A 17,058-nucleotide genomic window follows, 5' to 3' on the forward strand; every position below is an offset into this window, starting at 1 on the left:
CGTATGGACGGTCGGCGAGCTTCAGGTAATATCATCCGTATGGCGGCCCATAATGATCTGATCGCATCTGACCCCCGGCTTAGTTGTCGCTTCTAACTTTTAGATGGTGCCTTGGCGACAAACGAAATGCTCCAGGGTCCAGGGGTCCTAAAGCTAACGGGAGGAACGTGCTCAAAGTTTTCACGTCTCGAAAATTTTTTATTTCGCCGAAACAACAAAGAGAATTCGGCAAAGTTAGCTCAAGCTCCCTCCTGCCAAATCTTCTTGGCTGAATCTAAAGGCGACTCTAATAGATTGCAACAAGCGCGATCGCAGTGAAAGCCTAGAAAACGTTAACGTCAATGAGGGCTCAGGCTGGGGGATGTCCGCCAAGTCAATGTGAATGACAGCTCATCACACGTACCATATATGAGGCTATACTGCGAGTGCTTTATTGACCAGGATGAAGGGAGAATACGTCTAACACCGTTCTCCCACAGAGGATTACTGGGTTCACATCTCCGAGTTGGTGGCTGGTCGTCTATCTTGAAGTCAGGGGAGGCTCCCGCTATTACAGGGTTCAATGCTAGTTGGCAATGTTGACATCAGTACTTTGTAGACGCGATCAATTTCAACCATCATGGCAAACAAGAAGGTAATATGAGACAGGCGAGTCTCTCTGGAATTAACATTTATTGAGCTTGGATCATAGCATGACATGCCCGACGACTTGTTGTGCTCTAGTCCCAATCCAAAGCTCAGGTCGCGTGGGCCGCCCGACGGGACGGAATGGACACGCTCTTCAATCATCATGTGCGTGTGTGTCTCTGTCTCACGAGAAAAGCGCCCTGAATGTCTCGGTTCAGGCAAGTCTGAGTCGATTTCCACCTCGTCACTTCCCTAAACAGCCACAAATGACCCTGGCCCAGGAGAAAAGATCCTGCTCCCAAGTCTGGTTGTGTCCCAATTTGAATTGTTCTAAGTAACTTTTGATTTTTCCTAATGCGGGTCGTCTTGGATAGAGTAGTATTCTCTCGGGACGTAACTGTTCTCCACGAGCCCAATGATCTCGGAACCATGGTTCCTTCTCGAGCTACCGAGGGGCCTTCCCAACCACTGCCGTAGTAAGCTTCGGATGGCGGGGGCAGCACGGAGCTTATGGACGGACCCAACCGTGGTCCATCAGAGGTTATTGGGCGATAGCCTGGTTCTCCTTTTGGCTGTGTGAAGCCTTGAAAGCACTCAGCCGTCCAACCCTCTTACACCGACTCTTCCTCCATACATGGGGACAAAAAGGCTGTTTGGATTACCCCTGTCTCTTTACTCTCCTGGCTCAACAGCAGAGGGTGTCGAGATACCAGGAAAAGGGCGATGCTTCTTGGGAAGGACCTGTAGACGGGGGATAGAGATTCCCGAGTTCAAAGGTCGTATGCGCCCCCAACTATTTGATCTACAAATACGAAAAAGCAGCCGCACAAGGTCACCAACATGAAGATTCAAGATTACTCTATAGAGCACAGGGCAGAGGGAATGATGGTGAGTGCCTGGGAAGTGTGCGCAGGAGCGCCTGTGCTTCCTAGTGGCTTCGTTCTAGAACCAGAGACAAAGTGCAGTCGCCCACCCGCGAAACTCTCAATCGACTCGTTTTGGTGGCGGCTTTGCCCACCTTTCCTTATTGCTCATCTTACCATCCCGTACGTTGTTGGTCCTTGATAGAGCCCATGCCCATGCCCCTGACCATTTAATTCCCAGCAGAGAGGTTGAGAGGGGCCACTCTCATGCTCGGCGCATGCAGGTTTGGGGGGCAAAGGTCGCTTCTTTTAACTAGCTGGCCAAATGTGATGGAGCAGCGGACTACGGCACACTTACTCTTGGTCGTCTCTGCTCTGTCCCCCGTGTGTTAATCGCCCATCGTCATGAAAAAAGTTACTTATTCGCCCTGGCCTGCCCCCTCCCGCTCGCTGCTGCCGATCCTGACGTTGACCAGGTGCAGCTTCCCGTTGAAATGCTCCCCACTGCCCACCTCCTTCTGTCTTTTCACGTCCTAGATTCTCTTTGATCATTTCTGTGCCACATAATTTCCCAGCAAAATCCTTGAATGGTTTTTCTTCTTCTCTATTCATATTCGATACGGCTGTTTTGATTGATTCGATTGATTTATCCCATTATCTCGCCCCTCTCTGCTCGGGCGAATCACCTTTCATTCGCCAATTCGCCCGGTCGGCCGTTGGTCCCCTCAGCGGGTCCTCCTCACCAATACGAATACTAAATAAGTCGCGTCGAAAGAAGCTCTGACCAGTTCAACGCGGGACGAAAGACGAAAAAGGAACAAAACGGTCGAGATCATGGGGGACTTGCATCTTCCGCAAGATGAGTTTGAGAACCTCCCTCCGGCCATTCGACGCAAGGTACGTTGAGCATTTCCCTTCGGTACCTTGCATTTTATGAGACGAAACGTCGATTGGTATCTTTGCTTTTCAAATTGTGTTCATCGTTACCTATGTTTTGTACAATTTGTCCTCTTCATTTTCAATCGATTGGTGGGGGATTACGTCTATTCGGTTTCGCCGCCGTCCCCCCTTAGTTTCCAGTCGAGGGGCCGTCGGTCGATCGGCACCCTCATAACTGGCGGTCAAAAAGAAATGAGTTCATTATGCTGTGGCAAGTGTCCCGGTCTCCTGCAGGGACAGCACACAACTGCCGACGTTAGAGTGCTATCTCGGTATTTTTATTTGCTGTCGGATCCCATTCGAGCTCTCATTTTGCTTAGCGTAATTGAGATTTTCTCAACGACAGATATATCTGAATGCTGACCCTGAAGGTCAAACTCTTCAGTATTTTTCTTCTTTGGAGCGCCTGAGATTGGCTCAGAATTCTGCCGCTGTTTCTCGACAAGGCCATAGTGCCGGCATGCTAGAAGCTAGACCTTATCATCCTCTAAGAAAACACTGGGTTCCTCCAACACCTATCGACCGTGAAGGACGGCCGGTGGGGAAAGCGAACGATAAGAAAGCACGCAGACGCTTGCAAAGGCCCATACCTCTCCAGCTTCAAAACCTTATCACCCTTGAGGAAGCCAAGTGGTTCATTTCTCTTCCCGAGGCCGTCCGGAGAAAGCATTTCACGAGGGAAGAGCAAATTTTGTTGGCCGGTTGTTGTGACAGCTGGATCCTGGACAGTGCCGACCAAGCACTCTGCAAGGCTAATCGCCCATCCACATCGACTGGGACTTCATCAGAGCTATCGTCTTCAGCTCGATCATCGACTGAGTTCTCAGACTCGTCGGAGCCTCCAAACTTTCTCTTTACTGATCCGGATCCCGACGAGACCATGAGCCAATACTCGCCAGACGAAGCAGCAGACCAGGTCCTGGACGACTATCATGCAGCTCAAATGGATTTTTCAACTACAGCAAAATCTCGTTCTCGACGACCGTCATTCCGAAGAACAATTGCCTTGGGGTCCCGGCCTACTCTACGAACATCCTTTTCATCTACCCGCGCTCCGTCTTCACCCGTTTCCCCCCGATCTTCTGTCGCCCCGGATTTTAAAAGCCACAAGTCGCGCTCGTCGTACGCGCCCAAGAGTATCCGTCCTGCACCCGTCATTGTTGAGCCCGAGGCCAAATATTATCAAGATCCCGATGCTCGACTGAAGCTGCGAGTGTACCTTGGCTCGCCACAAAAGTTTGACGAGGCGCTTGAGTTTGGATTTCCTACTACGGACCGGGCATCCAATGGCCCCCAGCAAATACGGACCGAGACTCGACCCGCCAAGATTCATCCAGAGACATTCCTTGCAGAAAAGGACACGTCCTTTCTGGACGATCCCGACGAAGATGCTAAAGCCGATGATGATGATGATGATGACGACGACGACGACGCCGACGCCGAGGACGATGATGACGATGGTCCTTCTGAAGATGACAATGACGTTCCGGCAACACCATGCGATACCGATGGCAGGTTCCGTTCAGTTTATCCACTTCCTTCGATCAAATCTACGTCGACCGATTCTCGACCGTCGCGTTCGACGGTTGGCCGGAACCAAATCGATCCACTTGCGCCGACTCTGGTCGGTCACCGTGAGATGACTCTGCGGATGACATTGACTCGGCCTGACCTCCGTGCTGACGAGAGCCTGTTGTATGGCTGGCAAGACAAGGTTAATGATGACCCGCTTGCTCTTGAAGAATTGCCGCCCATGACGGACGACACTGAGGGCACATCTGGACCCTTTGGCCCCGATGGTCGCGGTTCCTCCAAGGACGGCAGTGTCGTTCGCAAAATTTGGAGCAAAGTGCGATCAAAGAAATGAATTGCATGATTTTCCTCGCTCCATCTGTTTTCTATTTCTTCCATTCGCTTCGATCCACCTCTTAAATTCTCTCCATATTTGCTTTTTCTTAACTCTCTTGCTGCGCTTCAGCGTCTTATCTTTTGAGCGCCAACTTTGTACGACCTTGTAGGCACGGAACAGCCACCACTAGGAACCATATCTTTTACTCATACATGTCTGGGGGATTATTGACGGAGTTTGCACATACTTTTCATGTCATTACGACTTAGACCTTTCTGGCTTTCGCTTGCACACATTATCGCATATCTTTTGCAACACATGCTTCTACAGAACAAACCTTTTGACGATGATTCTTACATAGACTGAACTCTATTTGACGCCTCGATACGTGCACAGCATTCTAAGCTTCTATCTTGCATCCATTTCTGTTGTGTTCGTTGCCTTGTAACATTTGCTAACAACTCTAGTTTGTTAAGTAATTATCATTTTCCATGACGTTCATTAATTATTTCTATTGGGCAGTCAGTAGGTTTCCCGTATCTATCTAGGTTTACTGATTGATAAACGACCCGCCATCTCGAGTGGCGTGTGGCTCGCCATACAGGGTTGATGATAATGTGGCAATAAGTCGGTGTAGAAAATTTTGCGTACCTGTAGGTAGGAGTACCAATAGTAGTCTCACATTAATTATTTATCACGGGTATTACCTCAAGGCCCCCGGCCCTGGAGGCCTAGCCGTCTTGCGAGCCGTTCGAACGAGGGGGAAGGGGACGAGGAGACGGGTACCTGGAACTAGACCGTTTCTGGACATGCGTTTTGTGGTTCAGGGGTAAAATCGACCAGGGTGAAGACGAGCAGCGTCAGGGTCTGGCTCGCCTGAGGTGTCTGCCTAGGTGCTCCGAGGGCTCCGATAATCATTTCAACACCCTGAACACTGGAAATTATTCAATGTGGATATCATTACTTTGTACAAAGTACCTTCCGTACAGAGTGTACTGTGCTAACACTTTTATTCAGAGAGTTGATCCTCGAGGGACCCTCGCATGATCGTGGGTGGGGCCGGCCTTGGAGAGCATCAAGCTCCCCCCACCGAGCACCCCCTTCTCCTTGCGTCGCAGGTGTCGGTTAGTAGATTGGGGGGTCGTGCAAAGACACGCGACAAGCCACTGATGATTGTCTTACCTGTCACTCGATCCCGCTCGGCAGGTCGGCCTTTGACGTGATGGCATGGCCACCACTTCTTTGCTGTAATTTACTGCGAAGGTACAATTCACTATGGCATGGATACTTGACTACTGAAGCACAGGCACAGTGGAGGAGTCTATTGGCGGACCACGTCTTGACAGAGGCTGGATAGCAGGGGCTTGAATCGAATGTTTCTGTCCAACGCAGCGTTTGCGCCCGTGCAACGACAGGCTGAAGGATAGTTTCTAGACAGCTCTCGGTCGGGTGCGACGCGTCGATAAATACGCCCCTCAAACAAGCGCCCGTTGATAATGGTGGATGATGATGGTGGATGATGATGGTGGATGATGATGGTGGATGATGATGGTGGATGATGATGATGATGATGCCATGATTTACATCTCCATTGATCTCACGGTGGGCAAAATTAACAAATGTGGGTGGAGTAGAGGAGTCTGCGGATCCAAGTCACGTGTAAGGGATACCGGTAGGATTGCGCCACTGTTGGTGGTTTGCCTAATCGTATCGTTACTGCAAAACATGAGAGCCAAAGGCAAATGGCCGTTGTTATTCGAGACGAGGCGGCAACAAAAATCAACAATGGTAAAATACAGTACAGAGCTCTGGTATGATCGTGGACTGCAGCTGCAGACTGGTGTGAGAAGGACGCCATTTCACTGGTGGACGGGCGGCGATTAGGGGGCACCGTGTTGGAGAAGTTGGCGCATCTCGTTCGCGCCAAACGACGCCAGTTGCAGCGTTCCCGCTTGGGTTTCCCCTGCTAAGACCAAGCAAAGACGGATGGCGTAGCTAATTGTACAGAGTACTCTTCGCACCGTGAGCATCTTGAGACGACGGCTCTGGTAGACTAGAGTCTCCACGGACCACCCTGAACCACCACCACCACAGCTCGTCGTCTCTAAGCTCAATCTCTTGGCGTTTCCCGTCACCTCTCTCCTCTTTTCCGTTTTTCTCCCCCTCATCATGTTATCACTGTGACCTCTTTTTTTCTTGTGTCTGTCTGTCTGTCTGTGTGTGTTGTGTTTTTTCTGTCCCGACAGCTTCACTCTTTCTGCTGCCGTCACAGTCTAACCGCCAGCTTACTCTCCTTTTACCAGCGCCTTGTCGCTCGTGAATTCTGTGAACCCCCATTGATCTGTATTCGTTACAGTTCGTCCATTCATTCGTTTCAACTTCGAATTCCTTGCGTTTCGAGTTTTACGCGCTCGTGGATCATTCCCCACCTGTATCACGTCGAGTCCGTTCTCGCCCAACTCTATACCCTATTGATAGGACTCGTGCCATTTGTCAATCTCTTCCGCCTATCAATATTTTGAGGTTTTGTTTTCACCCAGAGCAAATCTCCGCGGTCCCACTCGACGTCCCATACGTTAGTCGTCTTCGAGCAAAAGAACCAAACGCAGAAGCTGTTGTCGATATTCAATACCTGGCAGAATATTAGCAGAGAGGGCTAGTCCTGCTCTGTGCTTTTCTTGTCAAATCACATTCATTATCTACTCCGAGATACCTTTGACGGTGTTTCGTTTGACTGGACGTAGGGGTCGCGTCATTGACGTTGATCCAATCCGCTACCGTTCATCACCCACATTCTCTTGAACACTGAACAGCCGAGTGCTTTCAGCTGTCAAACCACACATCCCGAGAACCCTCGTCATTGACCGACGCGGTTGTTATAATCTGCAGCACTTGTTCGCGCCGGACGCGGGTCAAGTCAGCTCGACGTCATTCCTTTAGTCGAGCCATACCGAAATTTAGAAAGCTCTGAAAAGCAAGATCAACCCAAGAAATCCAGAAGACAAAATGCTTGGATTCCACCGAAGAGCCCGCTCGCTCATCTCCGTGCAGCAGCTGGGCAAGCACGAAAAGGTCAACATGGCCGTATACGAGGTGCACGATGATGAAGCCGATCATCAAGCCGCTAGAAAGTCATCGTGGACCGCTCGAAAGCAACTGATTGTCATTTACATTTTGTTCTTGGCCGAAGCGTGAGTACCCATCCATCAAGATTATCTGTTGTGTTATCCCAATGAACCTACCATGAACATAGTTCCTGACCTGCTCCAGAATCATGGCGTCCTCTCTTCAACCCCAGCTCAAGATGCTCGTTGGCAAGGACGACTTTTGCAGCACCCTCTCGGCTTCTTATATCCGCAGTATTCTCGACTGCGCCTACGCCTTTGGCGGTATCGGAGGACTATTCTGGGGCTGGCTCTCTGATCGCATTGGTCGACGTCCCATTGCCTTGATTGGTATCTTGGGCATGTCCGGCTGCTGCATGTCAATGGGCTTTGCTACCAACCTCCCCGTGTGCGCATTGCTGCGCTTCTTTGGCGGTTTGCTCAGTTCCTCCAACGCCGTGACTACGCTCGCCATGATTGGCGATGTCAGCAACACTCGTTCTGAGCGTGTCAAGAACGTTGCCCGTCTCCCATTCATTGCTGCTTGCGGATCCGTGGGACCTCTTGTGCAAGGTCTCGTCCGCAGCAGCGTCAAGTCTGTTGGTGAGATTTGGCAAAAGTTTCCACTCCTCAGCAGCGAGATTGCCTGCGGCGGCTTGGTCCTTCTCATTGGCATCGGTGCCGTGTGCTTGCTGGACGAGGTAGGTTATATCCTTTTTTTTTTCTTTTCTAATTATTGGCTCGATCCATACTAACTTGACCAGACTCTCCCTAGCATTGCCAGCCCCGGCGAGCCGCTGACACTGAGCACCGACTCCATTGACTGCGAAAAGGCCGCCTTTCTCAACCAGGACACTATCCCCGATGACGCCTCGCAATGCCAAATCCAAGTCATTGACGCGGACCGCCCAGACCCCATTTCCCTTTGCCAGATCATCAAAGCGCCCTCTCTCCTGGTGCTCCTGTCTTCCTTTTCCTTGCTCTCGCTACACTCCTCCACCTTTGACACGCTTCTCCCGCACCTAGGCCACAGCAGCATCCACTCAGGCGGAATGGGCATTCCGTGCTCCGCGCTCGGTCTGATTGTGCTGTGCCTCAAGCTCGTCGCTGGATCTATCGTTCTCGCCATCATTCCCAAGATTGTCGAGCGCGTGTCCTTGCTCAGGCCGTACCGCGCGTTCAGCGTGACCTTCCCCATCATCTACCTCGCCACTCCGCTGGTCGCACAGATTAGCTACACCTGCTTTGGCGACTGGCTCGCCGTGGTGTCTACTCTGTCGATCCTGCTCAAGAACATTTTTGCCGGGTCCGCACAGGTCCTGGTCGCGCTGCTGATGCTGAGCATCGTCCCGGACGCGTACAGCACCGGCACCATTCTCGGACTGATGCAGTCGGCCAGCCTGTTCAAGGCCTTTGCCGTTGCCGTGTCCGGAATGAGCTTCTACTACTCTGGAGAAGTCGGCATTGCCACGACAAACTATGTGCTCTGGGCGTGCCTGGTCGCGATCGGCATTGCCGGCGCGGCTCTCGCTTGGTTTGTCCGCGAGAGACCCAGCCTCGCCAAGGACTACAGACCAGAGGTGCTCAAGTGGGAGACTTGCTTTGACGCAGAGGGCGACGGACTCGTCTGATCGCCATTCGTCTATCGTCCATGTTTCCATTCCTCTCAGTCTTTGCCAGTCTATTTTTACTTTCTTTTCTCGTGACATATATTCTTGCTTGTCTTTTGCATTTGTCCCTTGACCATATTTTCGTCGTTGATCTTGTCCCTTGACCGCATTTTAATTGTTCATCATGTCCCTTCATCCAACCATTGTCGGACAATCGGTCAATATGCTACACAGTCTCCTATCTTTCTGATTAGGCACTTGCACTTTGGCTTATCCGTTATTTCTGTCTCACTCTAGCCAACTTACTACCTTACTTCAATAGTACATTTAATATACTTGTATGCCAAAACCGTCCATCTCTTCGTCTCTTCTCTTACATTCAGTTATCTTATTTTTAATCGTGACATGATATCACCCGTGAGTCGTGAATATGACCTTGCGCTAAGCATGACCCTCCTCTCAGTCTTTACATGAACTTGACCTGTGTGCTAGAAAAGAAAACACAATCTGTACTCCGTATAAAGGTACTTTGTGGTAAAGAAGTGCGGATGGCCACATTATTTGTTGAAGTATCTACTTGATCCGAAATGTCCGTATTGGAAGTTGACTACGAAGTACTTGGACAACGAAGTACAGTCTTAGTGTTTCGTTCGTGGGGGGGGGGGGGGGGGGGGGGGTTTGTTTCTGTACCTGGTCGGGTATAACTATATGTCAATGAAGTCTAGTTCATACTGCCAGAAGGATCCTCGAGGAGTCCACAAGACTACAACACAATTCCATCACTGTCATAGTAGCATGAAATATGATCGGTTGAGCCATAAGCGCCCTCCATAATAATAAGGGGGTGGAAACAATTTAGATATTCGAGTTTTGGTTATACATTAGCTAAAGCCATAACCATAAAGCGTAAAGCGTAAACCATAAACCATAAACCATAAACCATAACCGCATACCATAACCGTACCGTAAAACCTTCAACTGTAAACCATAAATAAAGCGTAAACCATAACCATAAAGCGTAAACAGTAAACCGTAAGCGCTAGTCCACTAGAAATGGTAAATGCCTTGAGCTACCCTTTGCCTTTTCCTCCACAGTATTCCTCCACAGCACTCCTCCACAGCACTCCTCCGCAGCACTCCTCCACAGTACTCCTCCACAGTACTCCGTACTCCGTACTTTGTACTCGGCTTGCATTTTGCAGCTTGCATGCAGAGAACAGCCAAACCAGGCCCACCGCAGTAGGCGACCTTTTGAGTTCATTGTCCGACTTTCTCCTTCTGCATCTCCGTCTTTTGTCTTTTGTCTTTTGTCTTTTCAAAATCCAGAAACTAGAATTCAGAAACCAGAAACCAGAAACCAGAAACCAGAAACCAACTTGTTTCCTGTCTTTATCTTTGTCTTCCATTCGCCTCTCCTTCTGCATCTCCCTTTTTCTAGAATCTAGAATCTGGGAACTAGAAACCAGGAACCAGAATCAAGAAACCAACTTGATTCCCCTCTTCGTCTTCATCCTCATCGTTGGCATTGAACCACGGTTCAACTTCCACCAATTGAGCTTTTCCCAGTCAGTCCGCTGCATACTGTAGACTGTAGACTGTGCACTGAAGACTGTACAAAGTACAACAGTCCACTGTAGACTGTAAACAGTACAATTGTTCATGCGTATCACCAGTTTCTGTACAAACGTACAGTATACTTTGCACTGTTTGCAGTAGAATGGGACAAATGAATCGATGACCATACTGGTTGCATAGCTTTCTTAAAGCCTTTGTGTTCCAGTACACTGTACGGAGTATCATCTTCATTCGTTTCTCGGCTTGATCAAGGCTTGCTGCTCAACTTCTCAAGTCTCCGTTGAATGATTCAATCTCAATTCTCAATTTTCAAACGGAATATGGTCTTGACCACAGTCTTTTCTCCAAAGTTCATACTGTACAACTGTACAAATGTATATGGACCTTTGTGTAGAAAGGTGCTTTGTGGCAGAGAATCAGGACTCAGAATTCAAGACTGATGACCACGTTTGTCGCGTAGCTTTCTTAAAACCTTCGTGTTCCAGTACTGTATCATCTCCATTTGTTTGTTGGCTTGATCAAGGCTCAACCTCTCAACTTCTCAAGTCTCCGTTCAATGTTCAGTTCTCAATTCTCAAATGGCTGTAGTTTTATAGACTAGAGTGCTTGCTTATAGCCCGACAGCTCCAGTCTTTCTCATGAGGAATCTTAATTCTCGAATCCTAAATCTCGAATCTTAAATCTCGAATCGCGAATCGCAAATCGTCGATTTTCAACAAGCAAGGGGCCCGCCGCCCGTAGGGTTTGGTGCTGGAATTCTCTTCTTTGTGTTTAAGTATTTACTCGATCCCGTGTATGAAGTCGAGTGACGGGAAGTGTTCTATCGTTTACCAAACAACAAGGTCTGGTCTGTACTGTCACCTGTAACCCACTTGCACGGCCTGCCAGCCAAGACACAGCGGCACAGCGGCACAGCGGCACAGCGGCACAGCCAACCGCAAAGTCCGAATATGATATCACTGCACAGTGCACTCAACCACGTGCATAGTCAAGAGTCAAGACGTTTGGAATTGATATCAACATGAGAGGACTCGAGCCTGCGGAGTCCGGACCTGCGGTTGGACCGTTGGAGCACAGCCAGATTCCCCAGAGTCCAGACTGATAGGCGACCTTTTGAGTTCGAGTTTGAAACTTTATATGTTACTTTGAAGGTGACTCGCTTTTGAGTCTTTTATATTTATATCTTGATGCTTGATGCCTCTTGCGTTTCCAGTTTTGGCATTGTTTTTATTTAGGCTTTCATTTCTTCCTTCTGCTTCTTCATCAAAGCATTAGTTGATCCAGGTATCCAGGCCCATCAGGTCACAGATTGAGCCTTGGAAGTTTTTGTCTGAATCAGTAGAGTCCAGACCGTAGAGTCCAGAACATAAAGTTGTAGACAAGACAAGTGTTTCTGGATGGTTTGAGTGTTGTACCAGCCAAGCAGATATCTCAGCTTTCCTGTCTTCTCGGGTTGAAATCGTTCAATGTTGAAACTGTATACTTCAAGTTAACTCCTTTTCGAGTCTTTCCGATTTCGTTATTAATTTATTGTTTTTGTTTATGCTGCCACTCCTTCTGCTTCTTCGTCATTTCATTGTCGGAATCGACCCAGACCCCATCAGATCATAATTGAGCTTTGGGAGTTTTTTTCCCGAATCGGTAGACCGTAGAGGATAGAGGCCAGAACATAAACTTGTAGACAAGTGTTTCTGAGAGATTTTGGTATTGTGCCATTTCAGCAGATAATCTCAGCCTTCCGGTCACTCGCAATTGCAATTATTTTGTGTTGCTTGCTTCTCTTCCAGATCGCCATTAGATCTGTTTCGGATCTCTGGTATGTCTCTCTCATGTTTACAACTTGACATGTTGACATGTTGACATGTTGACATCTTGATACCGTGATAGTTTGGCATCTTGAACTGCTGAAATGCTGACACCTAGGAACCTTTGCACCGTGAGCGGCGAGCCCGTGAGATGCTGATACGGTCTATGCGTAGAAAACCGAGGTCCGACTCAGGAGTGGTCACAGACTCACATCATTTCCAACTGTCATAGACGCTGACACTGGGTCAACTCAAAGTCCTATAATGTTGCATTGGTGAACAACGCCCGTATTGTGGACTTAAACGATTGCCTGTCAGCCTGTCGGCAAGCCAGTTCCGCGATGACATTGCAACGGCGATGGAAACGGCCGCGAGACGACGCCAATAGGCGACCTTTTGAGTTCGACATCTGCTGTCTGGTCTAGCTTATAATCTGTCTTGGGAAGCTAGACGTATAGTTCCAATAGCAAGAGCGTTAGGTAAAGGATTTGTTGATGAAAGTATTTGTTGATACTCGTTAATCGTGAGATTTGAGAATTGAAGCTTGGCTCCGTGGCTGCTCGTGAGATGACGAAATAAGCAAAAGATACGATGCGAAAAGCAGCAAGCCAAAGCGGATAGTCCGCAGCAGCAGCAATATTCTTGCAAGACAGATGCTTCGTCCTCGGCATCAACTTCAAGTTCGAGTTCGAGTTCGAGTTCAACTCCAACCCCAACTCCAACTCCAGAAGCGGCTTGAGAATCGGCTTGAGAGCCAGCTTCAGATGTGACTTCACCTTCAAACCCCATCAGTAAATAAGGACCAAATCCTGGCCACAGTCAGGCGCAGTAAGGAACACCCACAGGACCGACCGGCTGGCGACCTTTTGAGTTCAAAACGTATAGTTCAAAGTTCAAACATGTAAACTGTTCTAATAAACTGTAAGTCTGTATACGGTATACCGTTTAGACTGTTAGTTTGCAAGTAAGATATAATATCTACTAGACAATCGTGAGCTTGTGACTTGTTAGACACTCAAGCAAGCGGCACGCCAAGCCAGGACATTGACCGCCCGAACAGTATCTCTGCAAGGCTGCAGGGCTTAGCTTCAACTTCAGTTGTTCTGTAGCGGCGGAAACAACCATCGGGTGACTGCTAACAACTCGACCAGAGACTGCCGATCAGCGATCAATGGTCAGGTCCACACAACAGAGTTGCTGCTTGGGACAAAGATCTCCGCTGCAAATAGACAGAACAAGAAAACGCTACTTTCCACCTGAGCACAGGTGTCCCGCGTTCTTGCGGGCGCGGGGGCTTGGGACCTCAAGATATGTTTCCATGTAAGCCTAGAGACCCAGACGGTCATACCTTGTCAACGTCGCCAGTCGCACATATCTGCGAATAATAGCCAGCTTGTCCATCCGGTCATCAGTCCATGTCCAGAAACACCGAGCACAACCCGTCGGTCGTGGAGGAATAAGCCTGGCGTGGTCCGCGGATTCGAGCGCGGCAGAGCAGTAAAATGCTGAATAATTTGGCAATTTGGTTTCGCCAGTTAAGCTTGGAGTTTTAATGATCGGAGGCCCGCAAATCGTGACGAGAACGTTGAACATAAAAGATTGAATGGAGTGGTTTGAACTGAAACATTCCAGCTTGAAGATTTCATCGGCGGTTAAATTCCAAACAGCAGCAGCAGCAACAGTGCCAGACTGTGGTAATGCTGAATGCTGTTTTTGAATTCTGTAGTGGTTGGCATGTAACCAGATGCCAAATATTTGACCAGTTAGTGTTCTAGTATTTCTAGTTCCGAAGTTCTGAAATATTGTAATTTGAAGTTCAAGAAAGAACCAATTGAGTTGTTTTGATCTTTCGAATTGAGGTTGCAAGCCTCTCGAGAGTCATTGTTAAAACAGCAGCGGCAGCACAGCGGCAATAGGGTGGTCCTGTTATAAGAAGTTCTTGAACTCTCTCTGGCTCTGCTGTTTTCATGGAGCTAGATGCCCATTAATTTTGCAAGTTAAAGTTCTAAATCTTGTGGTTCCGAGATTTTAAAATTTTGAAGTTAAAAAGCCATGAAGTTGTGAAACCTTTAAAGGGAACAAGTGAAATGTTTTTGGTTCTTCGAATTGAGGTTGCAAGCCTCCCGAGAGTTGTCGTTCAGACAGCAGCGGCAGCACCAAGCCATACTGGTGGCCATACTATAGGCTGTTTTGGATTCGAGGGTTGGAGCTCTAAAGTTTTGTAAATGTAACCAGAACCTAAAAAGAACGAATGGATTTTAGGTCTTCAAATCAAGATTGCAATAGTCTCGGAGTTGATGTTGAATAGCAACAGCAACAGCATCACCACCAGGAACACTCTGTAGTCGTGCTATAAACGTTTCTTGAGTTGTGGTGGTCGTCGCGGGACTAAATGTCGAACAATTTGGTCAACTGATCTTCTTGATGTTGTAAGTTCATTGACGACAAGGCTCCTAAAAAAGAATGAATGGAGGCTGGAGCTGTTCTAATATTTTCAATCAAAGTTGTCTCGTCGTTTCGAAGTTTGACTGTTCAACGTTCAAGTGGTGTCTAATTTGATGTTACTTTGAACTTGCTTCTTTATTTTTGCTGCAACTCTGCGAGTTTCTAGCTGTATGATGCACAGCACACAAACGCAATGGTTGTGTTTCTCGGCAACCGCCTAACATGTACTAGTATCAGTGTAAGCGCTTCCGTCATTATTTTAACATTATAGCAATCCAAGCACTGAGGCGTGTTGAACTTGGAGGCTCGAGCCTGCCGAAAAGCGTCTGCCGCGAGGATGAAATCTTGAGCAATGAGTGCACAACTCAAGAGGGACTTCATTCTCCGATTATATTCTTGTTGAAATTTTTTCACTGTTTCAAACAATCCACTTCCATGTGGTAGCAGTGGGCCTGGAATGTCCATGGAGAGATATCAACCATGATATTCTGTTCCGTTTCTTCTCCTGTCCTTGTTGTACACTAACAGCTCGTCTGACTTGATTGACAGATCCCACACTTTCCAAACACATTTGCGGGCGTTAGATTTGCTGAAATGACGGCGGAGAAGTCTTGCTGAATATCTTGGCCTTGGCGCAAGCGAAGAAGTTGCTTGCGGGGCATACCGCAGCATTAGGCTCTATGCTTCATGCGTAAATGTTAAAAAAACATGGTCGATCCATCGAATAACAGTTGAGTGTTAATCTAATGATAAACCATTCTCTCTCGTATACTAGAAATACTTTACAACCGTAAATTGAGTTGAAAGTGGGGCGCTGGAGCCAATTGTTTGGCAGAGCAATGAGTCTGAGGCTCTGACGGTTGATTAGACAATGAAGGGCCTGAGGTTATGCCTTGATTTCCCGCTGTGGGTAGTGCAAATATCGTGGATATCTCCGGTTGTTGAAATGATTCTGATATATATTGCTGCTGGCGTATTTGCGTCTTCTCTGAGCAAGAAACACAGTCAAAGTCTCTAGTCCCCAAAGGAGCAGGGCTCGAATCGCTGAACCTGTACTATCCCTCCACCAGGGCCGCAAATGCATTGTCCAGAATTCAGGCATCTACTTTACTTCACCGGTTGACTCAGAGACTCAGAGTAGCGTAGCGCACGCAGCAAGCAGCAGGCAGAAGCCTAGCAGCAGCAGCTTCCGGGTAGTGAAGAATGTTCTAGCACTTCGACGGGTAGGGTATGCTTTAGTTGCCTTAAAGTGGGCGTTGATGCACCGCTACACTTTAAACAAACTGCCAAAACGAGGCCAATGGTACTGCAACGTAAGCGGGTGTCTTTCGAGCTCCGTGACTCTGACGGTAATTCAGCGCCATTGCAGAGCCCGAGCTGCTTGAATCCCAGAAACCAATCGCGCATTGCCATGGCTCGTGTTCAGGATGCAGCCCAAGGCTAAAGCGGTCTGAACGCCGCCAACGAACCCAATTGGTTCAACATGATTTCATCCAGCTCATGAACATAGAATATTGTGTAGGCATGTCCAGGATCCTGAGAAACTCAAGCCAGCGCGCCTCCAGTGGCAAAGGGCTACGCCAGCAGCGGTTCTTCCAAATATTTCAAAAAGGCAAACCAGCAAATGCTGCTCGGATTCTCCAACAGAGGATGATCTGGATTCTGGGGCGTGGGATGGCTCCAACATTTGGGAAGAAAGCAATTCGATCGAGGTAGACTACTCCGCTATATTGCAAACTTGTAAAACCTCCAATGAAATAGTAGCGTCCACGCCCTCCTTCGCTTTCTTCAGCATTGCTATGTATCCCGTAGACCGAGGTTGTTCTGGGAGGCGGAATGAAGTATTGACAGCATAAGACAAGTGCGTAGATCTCCGAGTGCCCTGATCTTTAATTCTCGAAAGAAATTCGACGTAAATGACAGATATGAGACCAAGTAAGGCGTCGGGGTTTACCAGTTTCGAAAAGACCGCCGTTGGAAAACTGAGATGTTGGCTATACTGGTACGTTATTGCATATTTCAGGAACCGGAAAACGTTGGGCCTCTTGTTGGCTTTTTGGAGTTCGGATGGACTTGTGAGTGGCCCGTTGAGATTTGTAGTAAAACCTTCGATATTGAGAAACGGTTGCCGCGAGAACATGCTCAAACCGATGAGCTTGGAGCAGTCCAGTCTAGACATGAAAATTCTGTCCCAAAATTCTGTCCCAGAAACCTAAAGGCGATAAAATATGATTTATCGTG

At 48.3% G+C, this 17,058-nt stretch overlaps 3 protein-coding genes across 3 annotated transcripts; all 3 read left to right on the plus strand.

Moving 5' to 3' along the window:
* The first annotated feature begins 2,392 nt into the window (after positions 1 to 2,392).
* Positions 2,393 to 4,528, plus strand: L228DRAFT_124062 (hypothetical protein). The gene is made up of 2 exons (XM_018329030.1): positions 2,393 to 2,640; positions 2,801 to 4,528. Exons 1-2 carry the CDS (start codon positions 2,424 to 2,426, stop codon positions 4,294 to 4,296), a joined length of 1,713 nt encoding a protein of 570 aa, XP_018189341.1. The 5' UTR covers positions 2,393 to 2,423; the 3' UTR covers positions 4,297 to 4,528.
* A 2,756-nt stretch (positions 4,529 to 7,284) lies between these two features.
* L228DRAFT_267752 (MFS general substrate transporter) lies at positions 7,285 to 9,013 on the plus strand (the record flags this gene model as incomplete). Its single annotated transcript, XM_018335028.1, has 3 exons — positions 7,285 to 7,469; positions 7,549 to 8,083; positions 8,147 to 9,013. The coding sequence occupies 3 exons, from the start codon at positions 7,285 to 7,287 to the stop codon at positions 9,011 to 9,013; spliced, it is 1,587 nt and encodes a 528-aa protein (XP_018189342.1).
* Positions 9,014 to 9,814: 801 nt separating this feature from the next.
* Positions 9,815 to 10,759, plus strand: L228DRAFT_124077 (hypothetical protein). The gene has a single exon (XM_018329031.1). The coding sequence runs from the start codon at positions 10,046 to 10,048 to the stop codon at positions 10,577 to 10,579; it is 534 nt and encodes a 177-aa protein (XP_018189343.1). The 5' UTR covers positions 9,815 to 10,045; the 3' UTR covers positions 10,580 to 10,759.
* The last annotated feature ends 6,299 nt before the right edge of the window (positions 10,760 to 17,058 follow it).

The sequence above is a fragment of the Xylona heveae genome (assembly GCF_001619985.1).
Source record: "Xylona heveae TC161 unplaced genomic scaffold L228scaffold_4, whole genome shotgun sequence".
NCBI lineage: Eukaryota > Fungi > Ascomycota > Xylonomycetes > Xylonales > Xylonaceae > Xylona > Xylona heveae.

Coding starts and splice junctions, on each gene's coding strand:
- L228DRAFT_124062 (XM_018329030.1), top strand. CDS start 2,424: ATGAGACGAAACGTCGATTGGTATCTTTGCTTTTCAAATTGTGTTCAT. Junction 2,641..2,800: donor AATGAGTTCATTATGCTGTG/GCAAGTGTCCCG, acceptor CTGACCCTGAAG/GTCAAACTCTTCAGTATTTT.
- L228DRAFT_124077 (XM_018329031.1), top strand. CDS start 10,046: ATGGTAAATGCCTTGAGCTACCCTTTGCCTTTTCCTCCACAGTATTCC.